The sequence below is a fragment of the Dreissena polymorpha genome, chromosome 6 (genome assembly GCF_020536995.1).
Source record: "Dreissena polymorpha isolate Duluth1 chromosome 6, UMN_Dpol_1.0, whole genome shotgun sequence".
Classification (NCBI taxonomy): Eukaryota; Metazoa; Mollusca; class Bivalvia; order Myida; family Dreissenidae; genus Dreissena; species Dreissena polymorpha.
The window spans coordinates 69,435,618-69,457,808 of NC_068360.1; the positions used below are offsets into that span (position 1 = coordinate 69,435,618).

Here is a 22,191-nt window from a genome sequence, read left to right on the forward strand (position 1 = left end):
TTGTTGTCAGCACATATATGCATGTTTGTCGGTTAAAATGTGTTTACAGTTAACACATATATGCATGGTTAGTCCACACATGGTAACCAACAGTCCATATAGTTACAAACCTCATTTGTATATATTGTCTTAATGCAAACCTGGCTGAATTCCATTTAGGAAGACAATTATACTGGTCGCGATATTTTTTTCTGAAAAAACTGCGCACTCTTGGGGTTAGAAAATGAATTGTATCGATCGGAACAAAAAAAAAGCTCACAAATGTATCGATGTTATCACAGGAAAGTGTTGTGCGAATAATAATTATACCCCATTACCATTGGTAATTCGGGCTATATAGGAGTCACATTGTCGGTCAGTCGGTCGGTCGGTCTGTCGGTCTGTCTGTCTGTCCCGAAATTTCATCCGATCTTCACCAAACTTGGTCAGAAGTTGTATGTAGATGATCTCTAGGTCAAGTTTGAATATGGGTCATGGCAGGTCAAAAACTAGTTCACGGGGTCACTTAGTGTGTTTTCAACAGAAAGTTTGTCCGGCCCATATTTATGTCATCTATCGCTAGAGTTTAAAATGACGTGGTACATTTGTTCACCATAATGGGCGATGTGTCGTGTGAAAAAAGTACGTCAATATCTCAAAGGTCAAGGTCACACTTGGAGTTCAAAGGTCAAATGCTTGTCCGGGCCAAAACTTTGTTATTTATTGTGAGATTTTAAAATCATTTGGCAAATTTGTTCACCATAATTGGACGGTGAGTCGCGCGAAAAAATTACGACGATATCTCCAAGGTCAAGGTCACACTTTGAGTTCAACTATCATAAATGAGCTTGTCCGGGCCATAACTATGCCATTCATTTTAAGATTTTAAAATCATTTTGGCACATTTGTTAACCATCTTTAGACGGTGTGTTCTGTGAAAGAATTACGTCAATATCTCCAAGGTCAAGGTCACACTCTGAGTTCAAAGGTCGAAAATGGCTATAAATGAGCTTGTCCGGGCCAAAACTTTGTTATTTATTGTGAGATTTTAAAATCATTTGGCAAATTTGTTCACCATAATTGGACGGTGAGTCGCGCGAAAAAATTACGACGATATCTCCAAGGTCAAGGTCACACTTTGAGTTCAACTATCATAAATGAGCTTGTCCGGGCCATAACTATGCCATTCATTTTAAGATTTTAAAATCATTTTGGCACATTTGTTCACCATCTTTAGACGGTGTGTCGCGCAAAAGAATTACGTCAATATTTCCAAGGTCAAGGTCACACTCTGAGTTCAAAGGTCGAAAATGGCTATAAATGAGCTTGTCCGGGCCATAATTATGTCGTTCACTGTGAGACTTTGAAATCATTTAGCACATTTGTTCAACATCATTAGACGGTGTGTCGCACGAAAGAATAACGTCACTATCTTTATGGTCAAGGTCACACTTTGAGTTCAAAGGTCGAAAATGGCCATAACTAAGTTTGTCCGGGCGATAACTATGTCGTTTATTGTGAGATTTTAAAATATCATTTGGCTCTTTCGTTCACCATGATTAGACGGTGTGTCGCGCGAAAAAATTACGTCGATATCTCAAAGGTCAAGGTCACACTTTTAGTTCACAGGTCAAAAATCGCAATAAATGATCTTGTCTGGATCATAACTATATCATTCATTGTAAGCTTTAAAATTGGCTCTGTACATTAATGTTGTTCACAGTAATTGGATGGCGTGTCATGTGAAAGAATTCAAGAGTTCAAAGGTCAAAATGGCTATAAATGATAATGGCATAATAATTCTTAAAACTCGCCATAAATTAGAGTCTCTTGTTTTGTGAAGACAGCATGCAAAATAGTCTATGGCAATGCGGCACGTGGGGGTATATTTCTTGTCTGTGACAAAGCTCTAGTTATATTTTTTTATAATTTTGAATGAAAGTGTGTGACATTCGATTAGTTAATTCTAATTGCAATCTTAAAAGCCGTTTAAATAGAAAATGCACAGCAATAATGTAGTATGTTACATTTTGAAATATAACAGAAATTGATGATTTAAACTCTGATTTGAGAAGGAGAAATGCAACACAGAAATTGTAGAGGTTGTTGGTTATTACGATTTCCACACATTTCATACAAATCATTCATAGTAACAACATTTTTATTATGGCATTTCAGTCATGTCATTCGCGGACTCTTTGATTCTTGTAAGCAGGCTATATTGCTGTTCATGTAATCATATTACCGTTTCAATACATGTAACTTCACTGATCGGACATAATATTTTTTGACTGGTTTGCAATCTTCGTGAGCTATTGTAATGTGATACAACCTTGAAGTAGTGCAGCATCCTATCGTCATTTTTCACGACCGTTAGATAACACGAATACAATGAAAAACATTATAACATGTAACTTCACTGATCGGACACAATCTTTTGACTGGTTTGCAATCTTCGTGAACTATTGTAATGTGATATAACCTTGAAGTAGTGCAGCATCCTATCGTCATTTTTCACAACCGTTAGATAGCATGAATACCAATGTATGTCCAATTAAGTTAGGCATTTGATCAAAATCTGGAATGCAATACATTTCGTATTGGCAATAACCAACACGAGAGTATCGTCCAAGCGAACGCGTTCTCACTTAGACTGAAATATTGTAGATGATAAAAATATAAAAGTCAAAAGGAACGTCGCTTTGAAAACAGTGTTTATTGTTATTTCTTACGCTTTGCTAAATATACTATATGCGTTGAAAAACGTATTCACCAATCAGACAAACAATATTAACAACGTAAAACACAAAGCATTAAGATCATGTCATTGCTATGCTCCTATTTTGATATACTTCGTGAGAAAAATGTTAAAATCTTAAATTGCAAATTCTAGACGAACATTTTGATAAACATGCGAATATAATAACACTTCGTGAACCTTCAAACAAGTCATTCAATAATTGACAAAGGCAGTACTTTAAAGCAAACATATTTGTTTATGCAAACACTAAGCTCGAGTAACATTTAAAGCACACATATTTGTTTATGCAAACACTAAGCTCGAGTAACAAAGTGCACATAACAGATGTTACATCGTGCTTGAATATTCGTAATCGGAAACTGGAAATTCAATAAAGGATGAAACAATTGAACCTTATTTGCGACAAACAAAACTTCCGTATCTGATCGCCCGAATATCATAAGGACAGTTAGCAAAAGAAACAAATCGTGACTTGTATTTCACTGTCACAGTAAACGCAACGAGGGTATGCTTGAAACAACCAATTAAGAAACTGATATCTTTGTAAACGCGTTCGAATTTGGAAACAAATGAGCAAACATTGACAAACATCGCTCACCGGTGAATTATGGCGTGGGCAATTGTGAAAAGCCTGGCAGTATTGATGTAACCGATCAGGATTAAAGTCTGTGACCGCTTTGAAGTTCAATATTTTTTAGCTACTATCATATATGATTCATTAACACGATCTTTTAACCCGATAAGACAATCCATACATGGGCAAAGCCAGTTTAGGAAAAAACGTGTCCACTGAACTTAGATAGTCGTTTTGATTTTTCCTTGCTCCAGGTAAACCACCTACAGTTTAGGATAACAGTAAACCGAAATGTTCCCTAGACATCATGAATAAATCGATTGATATTCTACATATCCATTTGACATTAAACGTTTGCATAAAAAGACGCGTATATCCTACATTCCAATTTACCCATGCACAAACATGTCCGCTTATAAAGCGACCCCTTGTTATCGTGTTTTAAAGAAAAGGTCCATGAAAAAACATCCCGACAATCCGAACTTACCGACCGACAAACATATGCAAACGGGGTAGCACGAGACAAATCTTTATGTTATCTTTGACCCATAAACACTGCGTTAAATGCGCTGCATTGAAGATTATGTTCAGCCGAGTCGACTAGCCCTTTATCTTGGTTTATTTATTTTATTGTGTATAGTCTACAAGAGGAATATGTTTTAACTGTAATATTAGAAATATACACACAGCAGCTGTCATTCAGTTTTAATTCGCGTATCGTAGAGGTAGGGAAAATATTTGAGACTGTTTCTTTTGCCAGTTATATGTTGTTTGACGTTGCAGTGCAATCCCCAATTGGATGGTATTACTAGCAATTTAAACTGAATGTTTAAACAATCCGGTTAGACACATTAATGTCGGGTAGTTTGTGGCTAAGAACCAAATACAGTTGTTATAAAAAGTGCCTGTTTAAATACAATTTGACGAACATATATTTTGCACGCTAAATACAACAACGGACATTCAATTTGTACTGACAAGAACATGTCTGAATAATGGGAACCGTGAAACCGTTAACGCTACATTAAACTCAAAATAAAAGAATATGTCGTAAAATATTTCGAAAAAGATTTAAAGATATACAAAATGCTCGTTTTTAATTTGTGTGTCACTCTATATTATATTTGAATTTTAAAGAACGATATCCGAACATTTACTAGCAATCGTGAGATTGGCTTCGGGAAGCATCGGAAGCGCGACGTAGTATAATAAATATTCCGTGATCATTTAATACTAGATTACGGCAACAATGATCATTTTATTTACAATTTTGCTAGATGTTAATTGTTCAAATTAGATACTGAAAGATTTAAACGAGTGTTGAAAACCCTAGAAATACTAGTGTTATTTATGTATACGTCTAGTTTAAATATCGCAACTTGAACCCACTAACTAGAATGCGGTAGGTGCTTGACTTATTTAAGTTCGTTAATCTTTAATCGTGTTGACGTGTATTGACAGACACATTTCACTTAATCTCTGATCTATAACCACGCATTGCATGTCGTGAGTTGAGCTGTTTAAATGTTTACGTTGCTTGTTTTCATGAGATCATCCACCAACTATTTTTATTCCGATTCTTAGGGGATCCAGCCAACTTAAATAGCACCGAAGCGTACAGTTTGCATTTAATAATAATTATACTCAGAAAGAACGGTGCAATCGGTGTTTTATGTTTCTGGCGCAGTATCCACTAATATATAAGTATTTATTTATCATCGTTCTGGGATTTAATCATCGGGTGTGTTTACATTATTTATTTCCTATATCATAATATCATTAATTGAATATTTGTTATAGCCGAAAACTCGCACTTGTCAATATTAAAATTCGGTTTTTATGTTGCTTTTACTGACTTCTACCACAATTGTAACAATGAAATGCACGAATTGAAATACATTTTTTTCTATATACATTTGTTTTAATCTTAAAGCAGTATATATTAGAATATGCACTTCAAACTTAAATAAAACTAAGGAGGCAGTCTACAGTTGTTTAGCCCTATTTGCGCAATGGCCCCGGTCAATTTCCTTAATTTAAGGTGTATGGCCTTAAAAAAAATGTTTTGTGACTCCAGAAGCTGAAATGTAAGTATAAATGCTCAATATTCTAGTTATTTCACTTGCTTTCAGTAATTCGCAACAAAGTGACCTGGATTTATGTCAACATTCTGGACATGCTCAGTGATAAGAAAACACATGTACTTCCTGCTTTAAGCAGCCGACATTTGACAGATTTCAACAGTGGGTTTGAATAAGTTAGCAGTGCAAAAAAGTTTAATGTCAATGAAGGCTTATGTTTGGCTCAATTTGAAAGTATTTGCTGTGATAGTGCAAATCATCTTGTTGACAGTGTGCGTAATCTTACCCGGAAAGATAAATGTGATTGCAGGGTTTGTCAAAAATGGGTTTGTTTACGGCCAAGTTTCGAGACCCCCGAAAATGTCTATTTTACCCCAGATATCAATTTAAAGAGCATTGTCTGCATTGTTTTTGTGTTTTATTTTCAAGCTGTTGATGAGCTGCACTGAATATTGTGTGAATCTATTTTCAGGTTGTGACTGGGGGCCTCGTTTTGAGGGTGTTTTGCAGACCAGTGGTTGTTGGCTGGGGGTTTTCAAGAGAAACTGATGACTGCCTCCTTAAGTTTAGGTGAGATAATTTTGTTTTATAATTAAGTAATGTTTTGGTATTATTATTGTTCACTTGTGAACAGCTATTGCGTCAATCAAGAAATAGTCACCGATTCAATTTCCAAATCACTGTTAGTAGAAACGAGACATCCTTCAGGAAAAAAGAACGTGTGTACTGTTTTTACTGATCTTAGCGTAATTTGTTTAAGTAAACAATTACTTGAATAAGTTTAACACCTCATTATGTATAAGTGTAATAACATCAAATCGCAATATAACTGTAAAGCAACATTCAAAGCCAATGAATAGACATAGGATTCGGCATAAAACAACATTTGATTTGCATGGTATAATGTTTCAACAATATGTCTCTTCATATATCCGGGGAAAGTTAAGTGGTTTGGATACTTTAATTTGATTATTTAAGTTATCATAACTACAGCGTTAAAATAGGCCATACAGCGAGTCGAGTAAATTGTGCTAAGATTCGATAAGATAGTTTATTAAAGTCGCATCATCATGTACATAGTAAAACATATACAAACTAACTTAAAAACACAGTACATAAATGCTACTCATAATTGAGTTATAAGAGACTATACACATTCTAAAATACAATTCAACGATAATATCTAAACCTTTATGAACATATTTCATTACTACAAAATTAATGAGAAAAATTATGTAATACTAACTGCATAGTCTCGTCTTACCAGTTTGTGTTGAATGTACCTTTTCAGTCTGCAAGACTGGCCATTACAAACATGTTATATATCTTTTGTCTCGTTATCGTCAATAATTTTCACACAAAAAACACCGATGAACAACGGCTGTAGTTGGTGGTAATTCTTACTTATTGATATGGTCTTTGAACAAAAAATGTCAGCACTAAAAAATATGTTTTCCAATTGAAACGCAACACCTATAATTACATGTAATTTTGGTTAAATAGTGAAGACTTATTAAAGTATGTAATTCAACATGTATACGTTTATAAAATACATACTACTGGTTATATAGTGAAGACTAACTGAAGTATGAAATTAAACAGCTATACTTATATATGATACTGGTCAAATAGTGAAGACTTGATTGAGTCTGAAAATCAACATTTATATTATACATGGTACTGGTTAATTAGTGAATACTTACTTAAATTCAATACAAATTCTTATAACAGATACTAATACGATAGTGAGTACTTACTGAAATCTGAAATTTAATATTAACACTTGAGGTTGGAGCAAAAATGGAAATATGTTTGCTTTAAATATTTTGTTAATTGTGGATTCATTTTAAACAGACCTTCGATACCGGTTTGATTCACAACGATATACTTAAACCATTGTCGATGCCAATTGGCAGTAGTTCAAGAATATTTCGGCGGAAAGCACGATTATTTTGTCTGCATAGTTTTTGTGACCATTTGAATTTGGTAAACCTGTTCAACCGATATTAAAAATATATTGAAAGTTGCTGTAACTAAAGTTCTTTTATCTCATTACAACTACTTTATATACGGCTCCTTGTGTATATAAAATCTCCTGCGTTAAGACGTCATTTATCATTCTAGTTCTATTGTGTCGTATGTTGTATATTTGTTCGACCGTGTAGAGCACAAATGCTAGCATATGATAACCATTTGTATAAACTGAACAATTGAACCATTTTGAATTTAATTTCAGGAAACTAAAGACAATGGCTCTGTCGAAGTTGTCATCAAGCGAGCAAATTAATTGCGTAGCACTGACCTGGGCAGCAAAACAACAGATTCGAAAAATATATGCATCGTGTTGCCGGGCACAAAGTTTGGTTGACAGGTTTTGCGACGCCTGTTACGACGTTTACATACAAATGAACGAGATACCGGTGAGGAGTCATTTGTACGAGCGTTGCAGGGACATTTTTGAACGATTCTTCAACAATCTCCCTTCGGTCGAATTTCAACAGGCTATACGGTTTATCGAAGACATACGACACCGTCTTGCAGACAATGATAGGTGTCAACTTATTCAGTTCTTTGAAAAGTGGTATGAGCACTTCGGTAAACCAGACCTTTCAAGGCAGATGTTCAATGGTAAATATGTTTTAGTTGTCCAACAACAATAACAACGTAAATGAATTTATTTAAGTTTTTCATCGAAGAAAATGTTTTGTTTTCTTACAAATTATTGATCATGGCTTTCTTATTTACAGTTAAATGGCTATAAAATGATGATAATGACGACTTAAAAAAAACTTGCTTGTCTATATTTTGCTCGACGCATTGACACATGAATGTTAAGCTACAAGCAACGGTTTATGTAACCCGGCATGATAATGGGTTTGGGGAATTATCGTATGGTTCAAAAAGTATTTCTAGACTTTATATGAATGTTTCAAATCAAAAAATTAAAATAGACGCATATCTTAATGATATTATGAACTTTGTCAAAATCAATGTTACGGAAATGCTTGAACGATGCGAGTTACTCTTATATATTAAGCGATTTGTACGGTCTAGAGAAACCTTAAAGTTCTAAGAATAAGTATTTCTTGAGTTCATTTACTAGACGTTATTTCCACACAATAACATTTTCTATGTGATCAAAATATGATCGACACTTACAGAATTATTTACATGTATGACTCCTTAACGGTTGAACTATTATTATTATAATGCAGGAATGTTCAAGTCCAACTTTTTCGACCTGGGAATAGTTTCACTTCGAGTAAGACGTGGTAAGTTCTTGAATATTTTCACGCGTTGTTCACTTGTCATATCGAAATATTTGTTAACATAATACAACAGTAATAACATTAACTATATGGTATTTAAGCTTTGAACTCGCCGAAATATATATCACCATATTGAATGCGGTTAAATAAACCAATAATATTCGCCTGTTAACTTCAATTCATGTTTCGTTTTAGTTAAGTATACATAATACTATTTAAACATCTGAAAAGTAATGGTCAATAGCACGCATATTTAATTATTAACTATGAACATTTCTTTTATTTGTGTTCGTTGGTAGAAACCCGAAGACGGGGATGCCAACCAATTCCACCAAGGCCTACACTTCCTACTTTTGCACTCGATAGAGGGGTCAACCATGGGGAAGGATTTTTATACATTATCTATAGAGATATCAGTAATAGCAAATATGTACTAGTGTATGAACCTATGTATCATGACTGGTCCAAGGTATTTAAAATTACAATATATGAAACAAATGCAAATATAATTTATCGCAACAAGGGGTGTGCACTCAGAGAATGTAAATATATGTGCACTGCTCGAAGCTTTTATGTTGGAAACGCTACATATGTTTTCCTAAAAATTTGTCAATTGTAGTTTTTACAACAAAGATGTTCGTAATAAGGCAAATTTATAATTATAAAATAAAATTACTATTTACCAATACCTACTTATTAGAACATGCTTTTTTAATGGACACATCTTTGTTATCCATTAAAAAATAATTTAAGGGCAAATTCAGGTGTTATTGAGAGAGAACTATTGGCATACGTTCAATGGTTAGCAAAAGAAGCATCTTATGCAATACCTAACATATATTTTACATTTTAAAGACATGTAATTCTACAAATTGTTAGAATTGTATGTTGTTTTTATCCGTTATTTACACTTATTTTATGCCCCCAGATCAAGGATCGGGGGTATATTTTTTTGCCTGTCTGTCTTTCTGTCATTGTATGTGTGTGCATGTCTGTCCAAAACTTTAAGGTTGGTCATACCTTTTGCAATATTAAAGATAGCTACTTGATATTTGGCATGCATGTGTATCTCATGGAGCTGCACATTTTGAGAGGTTGAATGTCAAGGTCATCCTTCCAGGTCAAAGGTCAAGATCAAAGGACAAATTTTGCAATACTGAAATTAGCAACTTGATATTTGGCATGCATGTGTATCTAATGGAGCTGCACATTTTGATTGCTGAAAGGTCGATTGCATCCTTCAAGGTCAAAGGTCAAATATATGACTTCAAAGCGCAGTAGGGGGCATTGTGTTTCAAAAACACAGCTTTTGTTTTTACAACAGAATTTGTTCAGTTCTTCATTACGAAGCATATTTATCTCATGTTTCTCTCAAAAACGAGAATTGCAAAAACTCTCTGAAACCACAATCCTACAATATTACAATTATGACTTAATATCAAGCACATGTTACTAAAACCGCCAACATCCCAATGGTCATTATATAAGTTTTTCAAGGATTGGGCTATATTCATCCTATTATGAAAGCAAATGTCAATCTACCAATAACGATGCACGTCAGTATAGATTGATTTAAAGCAAAATGGCTTTATATTATATTTCGTCTCTTAAAATACTTGACCTTAAGTTACATATTTCGTGCTTTACATGCTACTGTGGTCCTGTACACAATTTATTAAAAACATGTATTTACGGTTAAAACTGGCCTCGCGACAGTTATCATGTTGTTTATTATTTTCATCGCAGATATCAGGAAATTCAGATATGTTTTATTGTATATAAAGCCAAGCATGTTGTTTTATAACGTGTTTTCAAATGATTTCATTGATTTGAAGGCTGCCAAACACAATCTGGTAATATGGTTAATATGTACATATACAACACTTTTTTAATGTTTGCATAATTTTGATTTCTGTACTTCTAAGAAATTTTGAACACGTTTTTCAAACTAAAAAATGATCTTCAAATACATTTGCATGTAGAAAGTGGTCGATGGCCCAAATCTTTTCCCGAGGCAAAATAAAGTGTATCAGTAATACATAAAAAGATAAATTTCAGTTTGTTTAAGAGTGAAGGATGTAGTTAGAATTAAGATGTTAGTATATACAGTTTTATTACGGACACAGATGTAACATGCACACTTGTATCAAATTACCTTTAACAAACTATGTGTTACATATATAAATAATATATCCTAAGGGATAGTAAAACTGTTGCCGTATTGATTTAGGTATAAGATAAACTCTCTTTATAACTTAACTGTAAAATTTGCATTTAAATGTCATTATATACATTGTCATTGTTATCTTTCCCATGCAGGCTATATGACAATCATATTTTCCGTTTAATAAATGTTTTGATAATTTGAATCACAGCTATTGTGTCAGATTTACTCACCGAAGTTATAACTGCTCTATGCTTAAATAGCATTTTACATATGCTTTTGACCATCGATAGTTTTACGTTCATATGTAGTCTGTATAGGACTTAAAGAATTCTTGTAAATCAATATCAAACGTTGTTATCGCAATGCATTTTGTATTGTGTATTTGATTGTTTACATACGCCATGTCAGAATATCCGTTTTAATTAAACATGTACTGTGACCAAAGTATCATGACTGCCAACATAATTTTTTTCGTACAGGTAGAAAACAATGGCTTAATGGTATTCATTTGTATTTCAACATGCGTGAGCTATAAGTGAAATATATGCAACAAGTACAGCTAACTATAAGACCGTTAAATATAAAAAAACGCATTATTTTGCTATCAAGTTTAATTAAATGACGTTCATGCATGTATAAATTGTTATGTATACCAATATCATAAGCATGTGTCTCGATAAAATCAATTGTGTTACTTTGGGGTAGTACAAAGTATTGTCATAATGTTATATTTTTTATCTGTAGAAGTTTTACTACATGTTATACCTTCTTATATTAATTTCAATTGATCGTAAGTATACACATTTATATACAGATATAATTTTGATAGTTATTTGTCAAATAATGTCTTCGTTAAATGTATGATATATGAAGTATAATGATCCAATATTTACTATTACAGATATGTCTTGTTGTAATGCAACGTATTATAACGTTCGATAATCATCAAATATTTACTGTGTAAACACTGTGCGCTTACTTTGATTACGTTTGGCGTTTGGCCTCCTTAACGTCTTTTTTACTCAATTTAACAAAGATACAATAAGAAAAACGACAATCTTTTTGTCTTAGACACCAATGCAATCAGCATTAATACTTAGTATTAACATCTTATAGTGGTTCACAACATTTTTTTTTCAAATCAGGTCAAGTGGTTTTATACGTGTTAATATTTATTTTATTTTTTTAGCAAACTAACTTTCGTTTTCTAGTTTGTGTACAGATACCCGTGCGATTAGCGATTGTTTTTAATTCTAAAAAAATACCATCGGCGTTTGTTCATAAATAATATCATCACGCATGGTAGCGTGAGATACAAAATGTCAACATACTTTTAACTAAAATCGATATATTAATTTCTTGAATAATGTTATAATTTGACGCGTAATTTCAAATCTAGTATATCAGACCGAGCATATTACGTTACCTATAAATTAAGGCCGACAAAATATAATACCAAACAAGCACCAAATGTAACAACATTTTTTCCACAATGTATACTTGTGTAAATACTGTACATATTATAAATACTATAAATTCTGTAAGTATGCGAGATGCGTATGTGGCGATATGTTTTTAGTTGTACGATTTGGACATTTAATGATTCCTTTATCGAATATCTAAGTATACATGTGTGATACATTTTGTACTTTTTTGTTTGCATATTTACTTTATCTTTTTTCAGAGACAAATGTAGCATTGAACAAACTTTAGTACTTTTAGCGATTGATGTTTTGTTTCGCAAAAATAACGAACGGCGTGTTTTCATAAATAATATTGTCACGTATGGTAATACAAACTGCCAAAAAAAAATTAACAATAAGGCATATATTCATTTCTTGAATAATGTTATGTTCTTGTGTAATCGTTTCAAATGTAGTACATCATACCTATAATTGTACGTTATCTATAAGAGTCGACAATATACACTAGAAAACACGCAACAAATAAAATAACAGTTTCTCCATATATTTGGAGATACTATAAATCTTGTACATATTGTAAATATTGTAAATATGAAGTATGCGAAGTTCGTTTGTCGTGATATTTGTTTAGTTTTACGAGCTGACATGTTAATATCTTTTTATCGCATATCTAGGTGTACATTTGTGTTACATTTTGATCGTTTTTGTTTTTCATATATACCCTTTTTTCTTAAGAGACAAAGTAGTGATTGACCAAAATTTAAGAGTTTAATGAAAAAATACTTTCGGTCAAAAAGTTGATTACAATAATTAATTAAATAAAATGATTAATTTATAATTCTATTGTATAATGCTTTAGTGTAACACCTTTATTATTTGTTTCTGAAACAAATTTACAACAGTAAAGATAAAGATTTTAAGTGTTAAGTATACAATGATTACATTGTTAAATTGTTAAACGGTGTATGCGACGATTTGTACAAATATAATGCCTTTGTGTGTATATACATTTTGTTGAGTGTTTATTATATATCATAATTGACATGAAAATAGAACTGATTCACCCATATGATGTTCAAAGATTTCAACTTAATTTAATACTCTTTAAACAAAACAAAATTCTCAAAATTTCGACATTGCGGGTTTTTGTTGATGTAATTGTAAATTGAAACACCGAAATATTTACTATGAATGTTTGTGGTGTGGAAATTATTTTTCGAAACATAGAGTATAATAAATACTCAAACACCTTCATACTTCTTCTATTGAAACATTTTTAGTATTATTATCGTGACGTTTTTAATTGTACAGCTTTGCAAACTTTTTAGAGTATATATTGTCAATATAATACGCTGTGAGTTTTGTTTGAAGCAATTATGTGTGGAATTTAATGGATTCAAACAAACAGCTTTATTTAAGTTCATTGGACCTGGTTAAAGAGACTGTAGTACATGCTTTTCCTATTCTGTTTATTGTAAAAAATGTGCGAGTGTTTTTAAATAAATATATAGCAGTAATTTGTGTGTTCAACTTAATACAAATCGGGTGACGGCTATTCAACATTAATATTTATAGTCCTACTGTATGTACATGCGTGTGTAAAAAAGATTTGTTTGAGGCAATACAAACTAAACGTGTTTATACCAAACGGTCTTTGGACTAATTACATACTCTCAGAACACATACATAGTACAACCGTGCTGTATTTATATTTAGGACATTACTTGTAATTAAAACACACCAGCATATGCATTTTAAAAACAATTTGACTTTAAAACACACATTCATTCAAACAAACAAAACAAATTAACTAGCATTGTCACTGACATTTAATACCATGTAATAGTGTATTAAGTCGTTCTTAAACATTAATAAGGCTAATATTTTTATCCTGAATTGCATTACTGAAAAGGGGAAAATAAAACTACATTTTCAGAATTTTGTTTCACAATTCGTTTTTGTCAAAAAGTCATTTTACAACTCGAATTACAGAATCGAACCAAATACCCTTACTAATCATTTACAATCAAATCAACACTCTTAAAACTGGTATTTTACGTTAACTTGTACCAAGTTATTTTACGTTAACTTGTACCAAGCGTCAGTCTGCGATGACACCCAACAAGTAAATACAAGGGCATACAGACAGTCATAATATATAAAGTATCTTTATAAAATAAGGCTATTTTATGCTGCGTTAAGAATGTTTATTAAGACGCTGAATTCATACAGTTTCGCTTGAAGTCTCCTAAGAAAGGCGCACTGTCGCACTCAATGTCTCACGAATATGTTAAGCGGTGATTATAATTGATATGAGCAACGCAAATAACAATATCGTTTACAAAAAATATTTTTATTCCCCTTTTAGACCTAGTAAAGTATACTAGCATGCTGATATCTCTTACGCCAATTATCCATACAATGATAACAAACAAGCAAATTCGTTGAATTGATATCCACCGCCAAAGAAATTTTGTTAACGGATGGACGCACTTTCCAGGCTCGCTACGTGGATCTTTGTACACAACTTCTTATAAAATCATTAATTGATACACTAAAATAACGGTTCACTGACACTTGCACAAATGTAAACGATAGTATGTACGGACAATTGTTATTTCTCATTCAGCCATCCGTGGTTGTATCCACCATCAAACTATAATTTAATCTATCAAAGCAAAGGCCTTTGACAAAATATTTTAAAGGAATAAAGAATGCTAAGAAAATAAGGCAGAATTAGTCACAATGTGTAACATTTGACCTCAGTAGGTGCAATTGACCTTGACCCTAGAGACCCGAGACTTACGTGTGAAACACAGCAAGATAAACGAGAGCAATTGTACAAAGTTATTACATAATCACTTGATGAAAAGTTCAGTGAAAAGTTAAGCAATGGCTTATTTATTAATTATTCATCACATTTGTGATCTTTGACCTCAATGTGTGACCTTGATCTTGCCTTTAGGGATATGTGTATTGCATGTGATTCAGCCCCAGTTGATTTAGAACAATTGTGGTAAGTTTCAGTGCTGTCGCTCGTAGGTTATTGGGGATACATTCTAATACAGACACAATCGTTTATAAAAAGGGTATAACTCCTATATTCACAAATAGTTTTTGTCTCATTTTGACTTGCAACATTCTCTTATTCATAAAAACACACATACCAAGTGTCAATGAAATCGGTCCAAGCAGTTCCAAAATATGGTTCCGGACACAAAATTGTGTTTATTTGCAGTCGAAAACTTCAATTACTTTGTTATTTGCAAACGGATTGCAACGGCATAACCTATATATACACTAATACCAAATATCAATGAAAGAGGCCGAAGCAGTTTCGAGACGTAGCTCCTGACACAAGTGTTCCGGACGGAAAACGCTAAAACATATTCACTTCATCTAGGGCGGGTGATAAAAAAACACTAAGTTACCACTCAGAAATTTATTCTTCTTGGTGATCACTCTGATAGAAACTCCGGCTCCGTGCGCTGCACGGTTTTCCATGGACACGTTACTTGCATGCAACATTTTTAATCACGCTGTCATTCAAATATTTATTTTTAATCGACTTTACAACTGCAAGGCAAGAACACAACTACAAAACCAAGCAAACAATTTAAATTTGTGTGTGATTGCTAACATGTAATTAAATAATTGAAAAGCAAGAATAAAATATCAGTATGCGACGTTTTAAACACTCGCATTTAAGCATGCACAAATGGGAGCTACATAAAGAAAAAAACAAATATTTGGTAATAAATGCTAATTTTGAAAAATTACTACACTGTAACAAAATACGCGAAGTAAATAAATACCAAAATAAACTTATTCCCAGTCTCATCTGCTGTCATCGGGTCATATGTGAATCACTGAGCAGACAAAGTAACGAAGTTTATAAATCATCGAAACATCTGATAAAGTCGTAAATGTACACCTCACAAGAAACGGATACTCAACTATTGTAAACGAGCAAGAGATGCAATCTGTTGGAAATACCAAGTTTTGTCTATATAAATTAAGCTATCAGATAAGATTACCTAATGCATTAATGATCAAAACATTTGATAAAGTTATGAATGTTCACCTCGTAAAATGGAACTGATAAATTGGTCTTGCAAACGAGATGGTTCTGTATTTTTTCTTTATGATGGTGACAGTGGTTCTCTCTCCAGCTCTCTGCTACATAAAGGATGTAAGCTTAATGGCGGTATAAAATAGATCTCCTTTGATCAAACTGAGAAAAATGGCCACGCCCCATTTTTCTTAGATAAACCTATATTGTAACAAAATTATGTTTTAGTTTCGGTTTAATTGTCAACGAGGGGCATATCCTTGTATCTGTCTTGTAAACTGTCGCGCCAACCTATTGACGTCATTTCTAAAGTAGCAAATGCAGTGTATCAATTGGGTCATGTATTTAACGAGTTTATTCGAATACGCATTGATGGGAAGGTGTAGTCACACAATGTTAAGTAGCCAAATGTCAAAGTGAAAACACATCCAGTGTATCATGTAAACTAAGGTGATGTGTCAATTAAGGTAACGCGAAGTGTCATAAAATATTTTAACTATACGACCTTCGCTTATTTCTTGAAATCAATACCGAATAATTTGCGCTTATTTTAAACTTTTGTAAGACGCAGATTATCAGACCCAGAAATCTACTTGATTTACTACTGTATTCTGACGAAAGACAAGGTATTCACACAAGAACAATGGCAGTGATATTCATAAAGTGCATGTGCATGTGTGTGTATATATATATATATTGTAAATTATGTAAATGCTGTAAATATTATATATGTACTTACGCTTCTATTTTCTCAAGTCACTTTATTGTTGTTGCTTTTATTTTATAAAGATGAACAGAACGCCACAACACACTATAACCACAAAACAAACATTTCTAGGTCAATACACAATATGAAGCGTTATGCCATACGTCGTATTTCTAAATAATAATTACATACCGAAAATTGTTTCTTACCTTCGAAATAGTGTAGGCATGTAATTTGATGTTTGATTATTCCTTTATCGCGTTTCTTATTGTACACTAATGTGACATCTCATTTGTTATTCTTTGTTTCAATGTAAGCATTTCCGTTTTGAAGAGACGAAAATAGTGTTATATATTATTTAAAAAAACTTGAAGATACGTGTTATCAATTTGCAAAATTGTGTGAACAACGTGTTTATACACGTAATGAATGAATTGTGCAGGAAGTTATTACAATGCGTATTTTATTGTTATGCTGGCTTATCATTTGCAAAAGAGGGCTTTGATAGCCCCTTGCCGATCACCTTGGTTAAAGGTACTTGACCAGGGGGCATAGTTTTGTCCCACCAAAACTATGGACCAAGTTTTATTAATTTTACATGCGGTTTCTAGATTCGTAATATTGCTTATATAACATTTTACCTAGTTTTTTAATGCCCGTGATTCAGATTCGAACTCGGATTCGCTATTATCAAGATACCGTTCTGAACAATTTTCATTAAGATTGAGTCATATATGGCTTCTAGAGTTGGCTGTAATTTATTAAGAATGTATGATTGCTTTTTAATAAATCTGTTCCATTAAATGCGTGTTTAATTAAATACAAAACAGGTCAATGCTATCCAACACTGATGAGCATGGTGCATGTAAAAATGTTTCTTAAAATGATTATTTTGTAGCAGAAAGCAAGACATGTTTGTAAACAAGAAATACAATAACAGATGGCACATTGTCGACATTAAATGTACATCGCTTACCGATATTCAAATCTTATTACGATGTAATACGATATACATATGCTGTTTTTAAAACTTAAATCAACAAACGGACAAAAGTCATCACATGTGTGACTGTCGAACAGGAATCATTTTAACCAAATTTAAATTCAAATTTTATCCGCCAACTCACCCTAATATAATCTTCATTGATGAATGTCGTATAGGCATACATGGGTTGCGGGCAGTATGATACTTATCCATGTAGGATACAGATATAACGTTCCATGGAGATCATCATTAGATTATGCGATACTAGCGGCAAACAAAGTCCGATATGGTGCAAAGATGATTTCTGACAAGAACATAATTTTACTTTACAGCAAGCATTTTTTAATTGGACAAAATTACAACTGCCATCTGTGGTTTCAAGAACGATCAGTTGGGGGCAATTAAAGTATACCATATCCAAGCCGCGCGTGTTAAAGCTTCAAAGTGTAGAATTACCGAAATCCCCTTTGTAGAAAGTTAATTTATTTCAAGAAATGACCAAACTGATGTAAACTCGGAGTCAAAAAGCGTGCATATCTTACCGTAATCATAGTTATAAAACGCTTTTTCGTGTGGAAAACTTGTGGGAACAATTCTTTGTTATTACTTAATAGTTAATATTTTAAACTGGTATTTTAAGTCTTCTCATGCGAACCGTCCTGCTGTGAAAACACAAAACAATTAAATACTTCCCCCTTCATTTTAAATAGATGGCCATGATGGACATTTAGTGGATAATCACACAAAGGCTGTACGATATGGTTTAACTTGCGATATGAATTATTATCAAAACGTGGTAATCAAAACGTTTTGCTTGAAGTCTACTAACAAAGGCGCATCTTCACAATCAATGCCACACGAACAGTTTAAGTGTTAAATATAACTGATATGAGCGAAACAAAAAGAAGCATCACTTAAAAAATATTGTTTATTTCCCTTGTATGCCTAGTATACTAGCATGCAGATAACATTTACGCACGAATTGTTTACAAAGTAATAGCTAAAATGTTTTTTAAAGCACTTAGCAATCAGACAAGTCTCCTGCTTGTCGACAACTCAGATGAAGACACCGGCCCTGTTCGCAAAGAAAGCCATTTGCTTCAGGTTAGTTCTTTAGAGACATGTTACTAGCATTCAAATATTTCTAAACCAAGCTCCGCCATTCTAACATGATGTTTAAACCAAAAATTAAACTGCACTGCAAGCAAACAATAATCTGTCCAAGCAAAATATTTGCCTTTTTGTGATTAAAAAACAACTGATTTAATTATTAAAAAGACGGTTAATCTTCAGAATAAGACATTGTTAAAAACTCGTCTTTTAGCACGCACACATGGAAGCTTCGAACGTTTGTTACATAAAGATTTTACAAAAGCAATTACATGCTTATGCTAACAAACTACTACATTGTAACAATAACGGCTGAGTAATATAACACCACACACACATTTCTCCCGTCTAATCTGGTCATATCTCAATCCTTGATAGAGTAATGTCACACACGAATCAGAGAAAGGTATGTTAGCAAAAATACGTCTATCTTATACAATTTTGCAACCAGAGCAGATAACATTACCTAATTTATTCATTGTGGAAGCATTTGATAAATTTGTGAATGTTGATCTCGTGAAACGTTTCTGCAACATTACACTTGTACACGAGCTATCAACGTCATATGATTGACAATAGATCAGTTTTTTTTTCTTTCGCAAAGGAACAAAAACCGACCATAAAGTTGGATTACAAAAAATGTGAATTCACTCATCACAACATGTCACAACCATAGAAGTATATTATTGTTATTGACATTTCTCGTTGGAAATTGAATACACCGCTAACACATGTTTAGTGGATGGTAACAAAAAATGGACCCTCAAAATGCTTCTCGAATTTCATTATACAAACAGCGTAGTAGTCATTAAAAATATATGTACATGTAGTGTCCGTAGTTAAAGTAGGCATTTCAAATTACTTAGAAATTGTAAAAGGTTATTCTGTGTGAAGCTGCTGTGAAAACTAGAGAGAACAATTTCACCGATAATTCTCAATAGCTCATTAATAAGCATTTACAAATTTAGATACATATGTTACTATCAATGGCTGAAAAAATATTTTATTTCTTTGTAGTTGTTGACAAAATGCATTTTTTATAATGAATACCAACTCATTTTGTTGTCAGCACATATATCTGATATGCTAGTGTAATGTTATGAAAAGACTTAAATCACAGAATTACGTCTGTTGGTATGTATATGTTTAAATATAATTCTTAAACGCATTTTAGCCAACACATAGACACCATCATTTAATATAATAACAAACCCCATTGGTATGTTTTGTCTTTATACAAATGTTGCTGCTTTTCATTTAGAAAGACTTTCATAATTGTCGCGAGTAACTTTTGTTTAAAATAATTGCGCACAAACTGTGGTTAAGAAAAGTTATTTGATCAATTGGACCAACAATACGTTCAAAAAGATATTGATCTTAACGTGGTTCACGACAAGTTGTAATTAATCTTTAAGAATGAAGAATGAAGTGTGTGACCTCCGAATGCTCTAATAGCTATCTCGGTAAAATACAAAAAGAACAGCAATATTGTATTTTGTATTTGTTACATATTGCGATCGAACAGATATGTGCGTCATTTACTCTGATTGCAATCTTTCAAACAAGAAACAGCACGGCAATTTCAAACAGAAATTGGAGAGGTTGTTGGATAAAACGATTCCCAAACATGTCATACAAATATATTCTAATATCATAGTTTTCAATATGAAAGTTCACCGATAAACGAACACAAACAAAAGGCAATCAAACCATTTGATTCTTGTAGGCACGCTCTTGTTTTGTTTATGCAATCAGATAATCGCTTCTATGCATTTATTTTCACTTATCTGACATCGACTTTGTACTGATTTGCATTATTCGTGTGCATTTGGAATGAGATACAAACTTGAAGTAGTGAAACAAACTATCGCCATTGTTCACATCAGTAGGATCATCTCAACACCTATGAATGGTAAAGGAAGATCGAAAACGACATAACAATCAACTTGTGGAAGACAATAAGTTTCAAGCTGGCGTCTATTAACACGCATGTTCATCAATTTGAAAGCTTTTTATCACGTGCAATATTAGCGTCAAAATGATCACGCATTAGCTTTGATGACACGCTCGCGTTAATAGACTTAGATATCAGTAATTATGTGAAGAACAAATCACTTTAAAACAACGATTTATATACATGTTTAGGCTTCATCATTTATACCTGATTCGTTCATAAACGTATTCACCAATCATTTAAACAAATTAAACAACGCAAAACACATAACATTCCGATTACGTCACTAGTAAACGGATACTTGAATATACTCGTCATAAAAAAACGTTTAACTGCAATCAAATAATTACAGAAAAAATGCAAAAATTGTTGGTATCACTTCCTGCTTTTGCAAACATGCGATTTGATAATGGACTAAACATTATTTTAAAGCACTCATCTTAGCATTTTGCATCGTTGAACAGTAACATTGTGTTTTGATGATATAAATCGGAAACTGGTAATTATGTTTCGGATATAATAACATTCGCTGAGCCAATCGACCCAATGTGCTCCAAACAACGCTTCCTGGTCGCATATACATCAAAATAAAGACAGCTTGCAAAACCAAGTTTTGTCTTTTCTATTAGAGAGTCGGTTAATCGCAAACAAAAATCATTGCATAACGCTGACATTGAGCACGCATGATTTCTTAATTCATTATTAAAACATGCGATGAGAAACTGACGCATTTGTAAACGCGCCATAAATGTCAATAGCTCTGTTTTGCAAACCTCTCAAGGGGGAAACGTTGGCTCACAATTCAGCAAAAAAGGTATCATTCACAAAAGTCATTGTTGATATAAGCTGATTATTGCAATGGGTGTTTCCCGGTAGAAAGTACCTAACGTTGTTTCGCAATGTATGAATGGAGAATATCGCTCTCAATCTATTAGCTGTAAAAAAAACTTAATATTGAGATCGATGCGTGCCTTTTGGAAAAAAACATGATATTTCTATTTACTATATTGTGCATTTGCGCATTGATGTTTCCCACCGTATATAAATATCGGTGTAAGAAATAGAAACTAAAAAAGTGTTTTAAATATTTCAATGTAAAACATTTCACC

General features: G+C 32.9%; 1 protein-coding gene across 5 annotated transcripts in view; it reads left to right on the plus strand.

The window, feature by feature from the left end:
* Positions 1 to 22,191, plus strand: part of LOC127833333 (uncharacterized) — a 333,207-nt gene that overhangs the window by 46,091 nt on the left and 264,925 nt on the right. For 3 of the 5 annotated variants that reach the window (XM_052358509.1, XM_052358510.1, XM_052358508.1), the window contains 4 exons: positions 5,868 to 5,965; positions 7,632 to 8,023; positions 8,611 to 8,667; positions 8,964 to 13,772. In XM_052358509.1, the coding sequence (XP_052214469.1) occupies positions 5,868 to 5,965; positions 7,632 to 8,023; positions 8,611 to 8,667; positions 8,964 to 9,283 (867 nt within the window). In that variant the 3' untranslated portion in view covers positions 9,284 to 13,772. Of the gene's footprint in view, positions 1 to 5,867; positions 5,966 to 7,631; positions 8,024 to 8,610; positions 8,668 to 8,963; positions 13,773 to 22,191 lie in introns of those variants that run through there. The other 2 variants (XR_008027364.1, XR_008027363.1) reach the window with 2 other exon arrangements.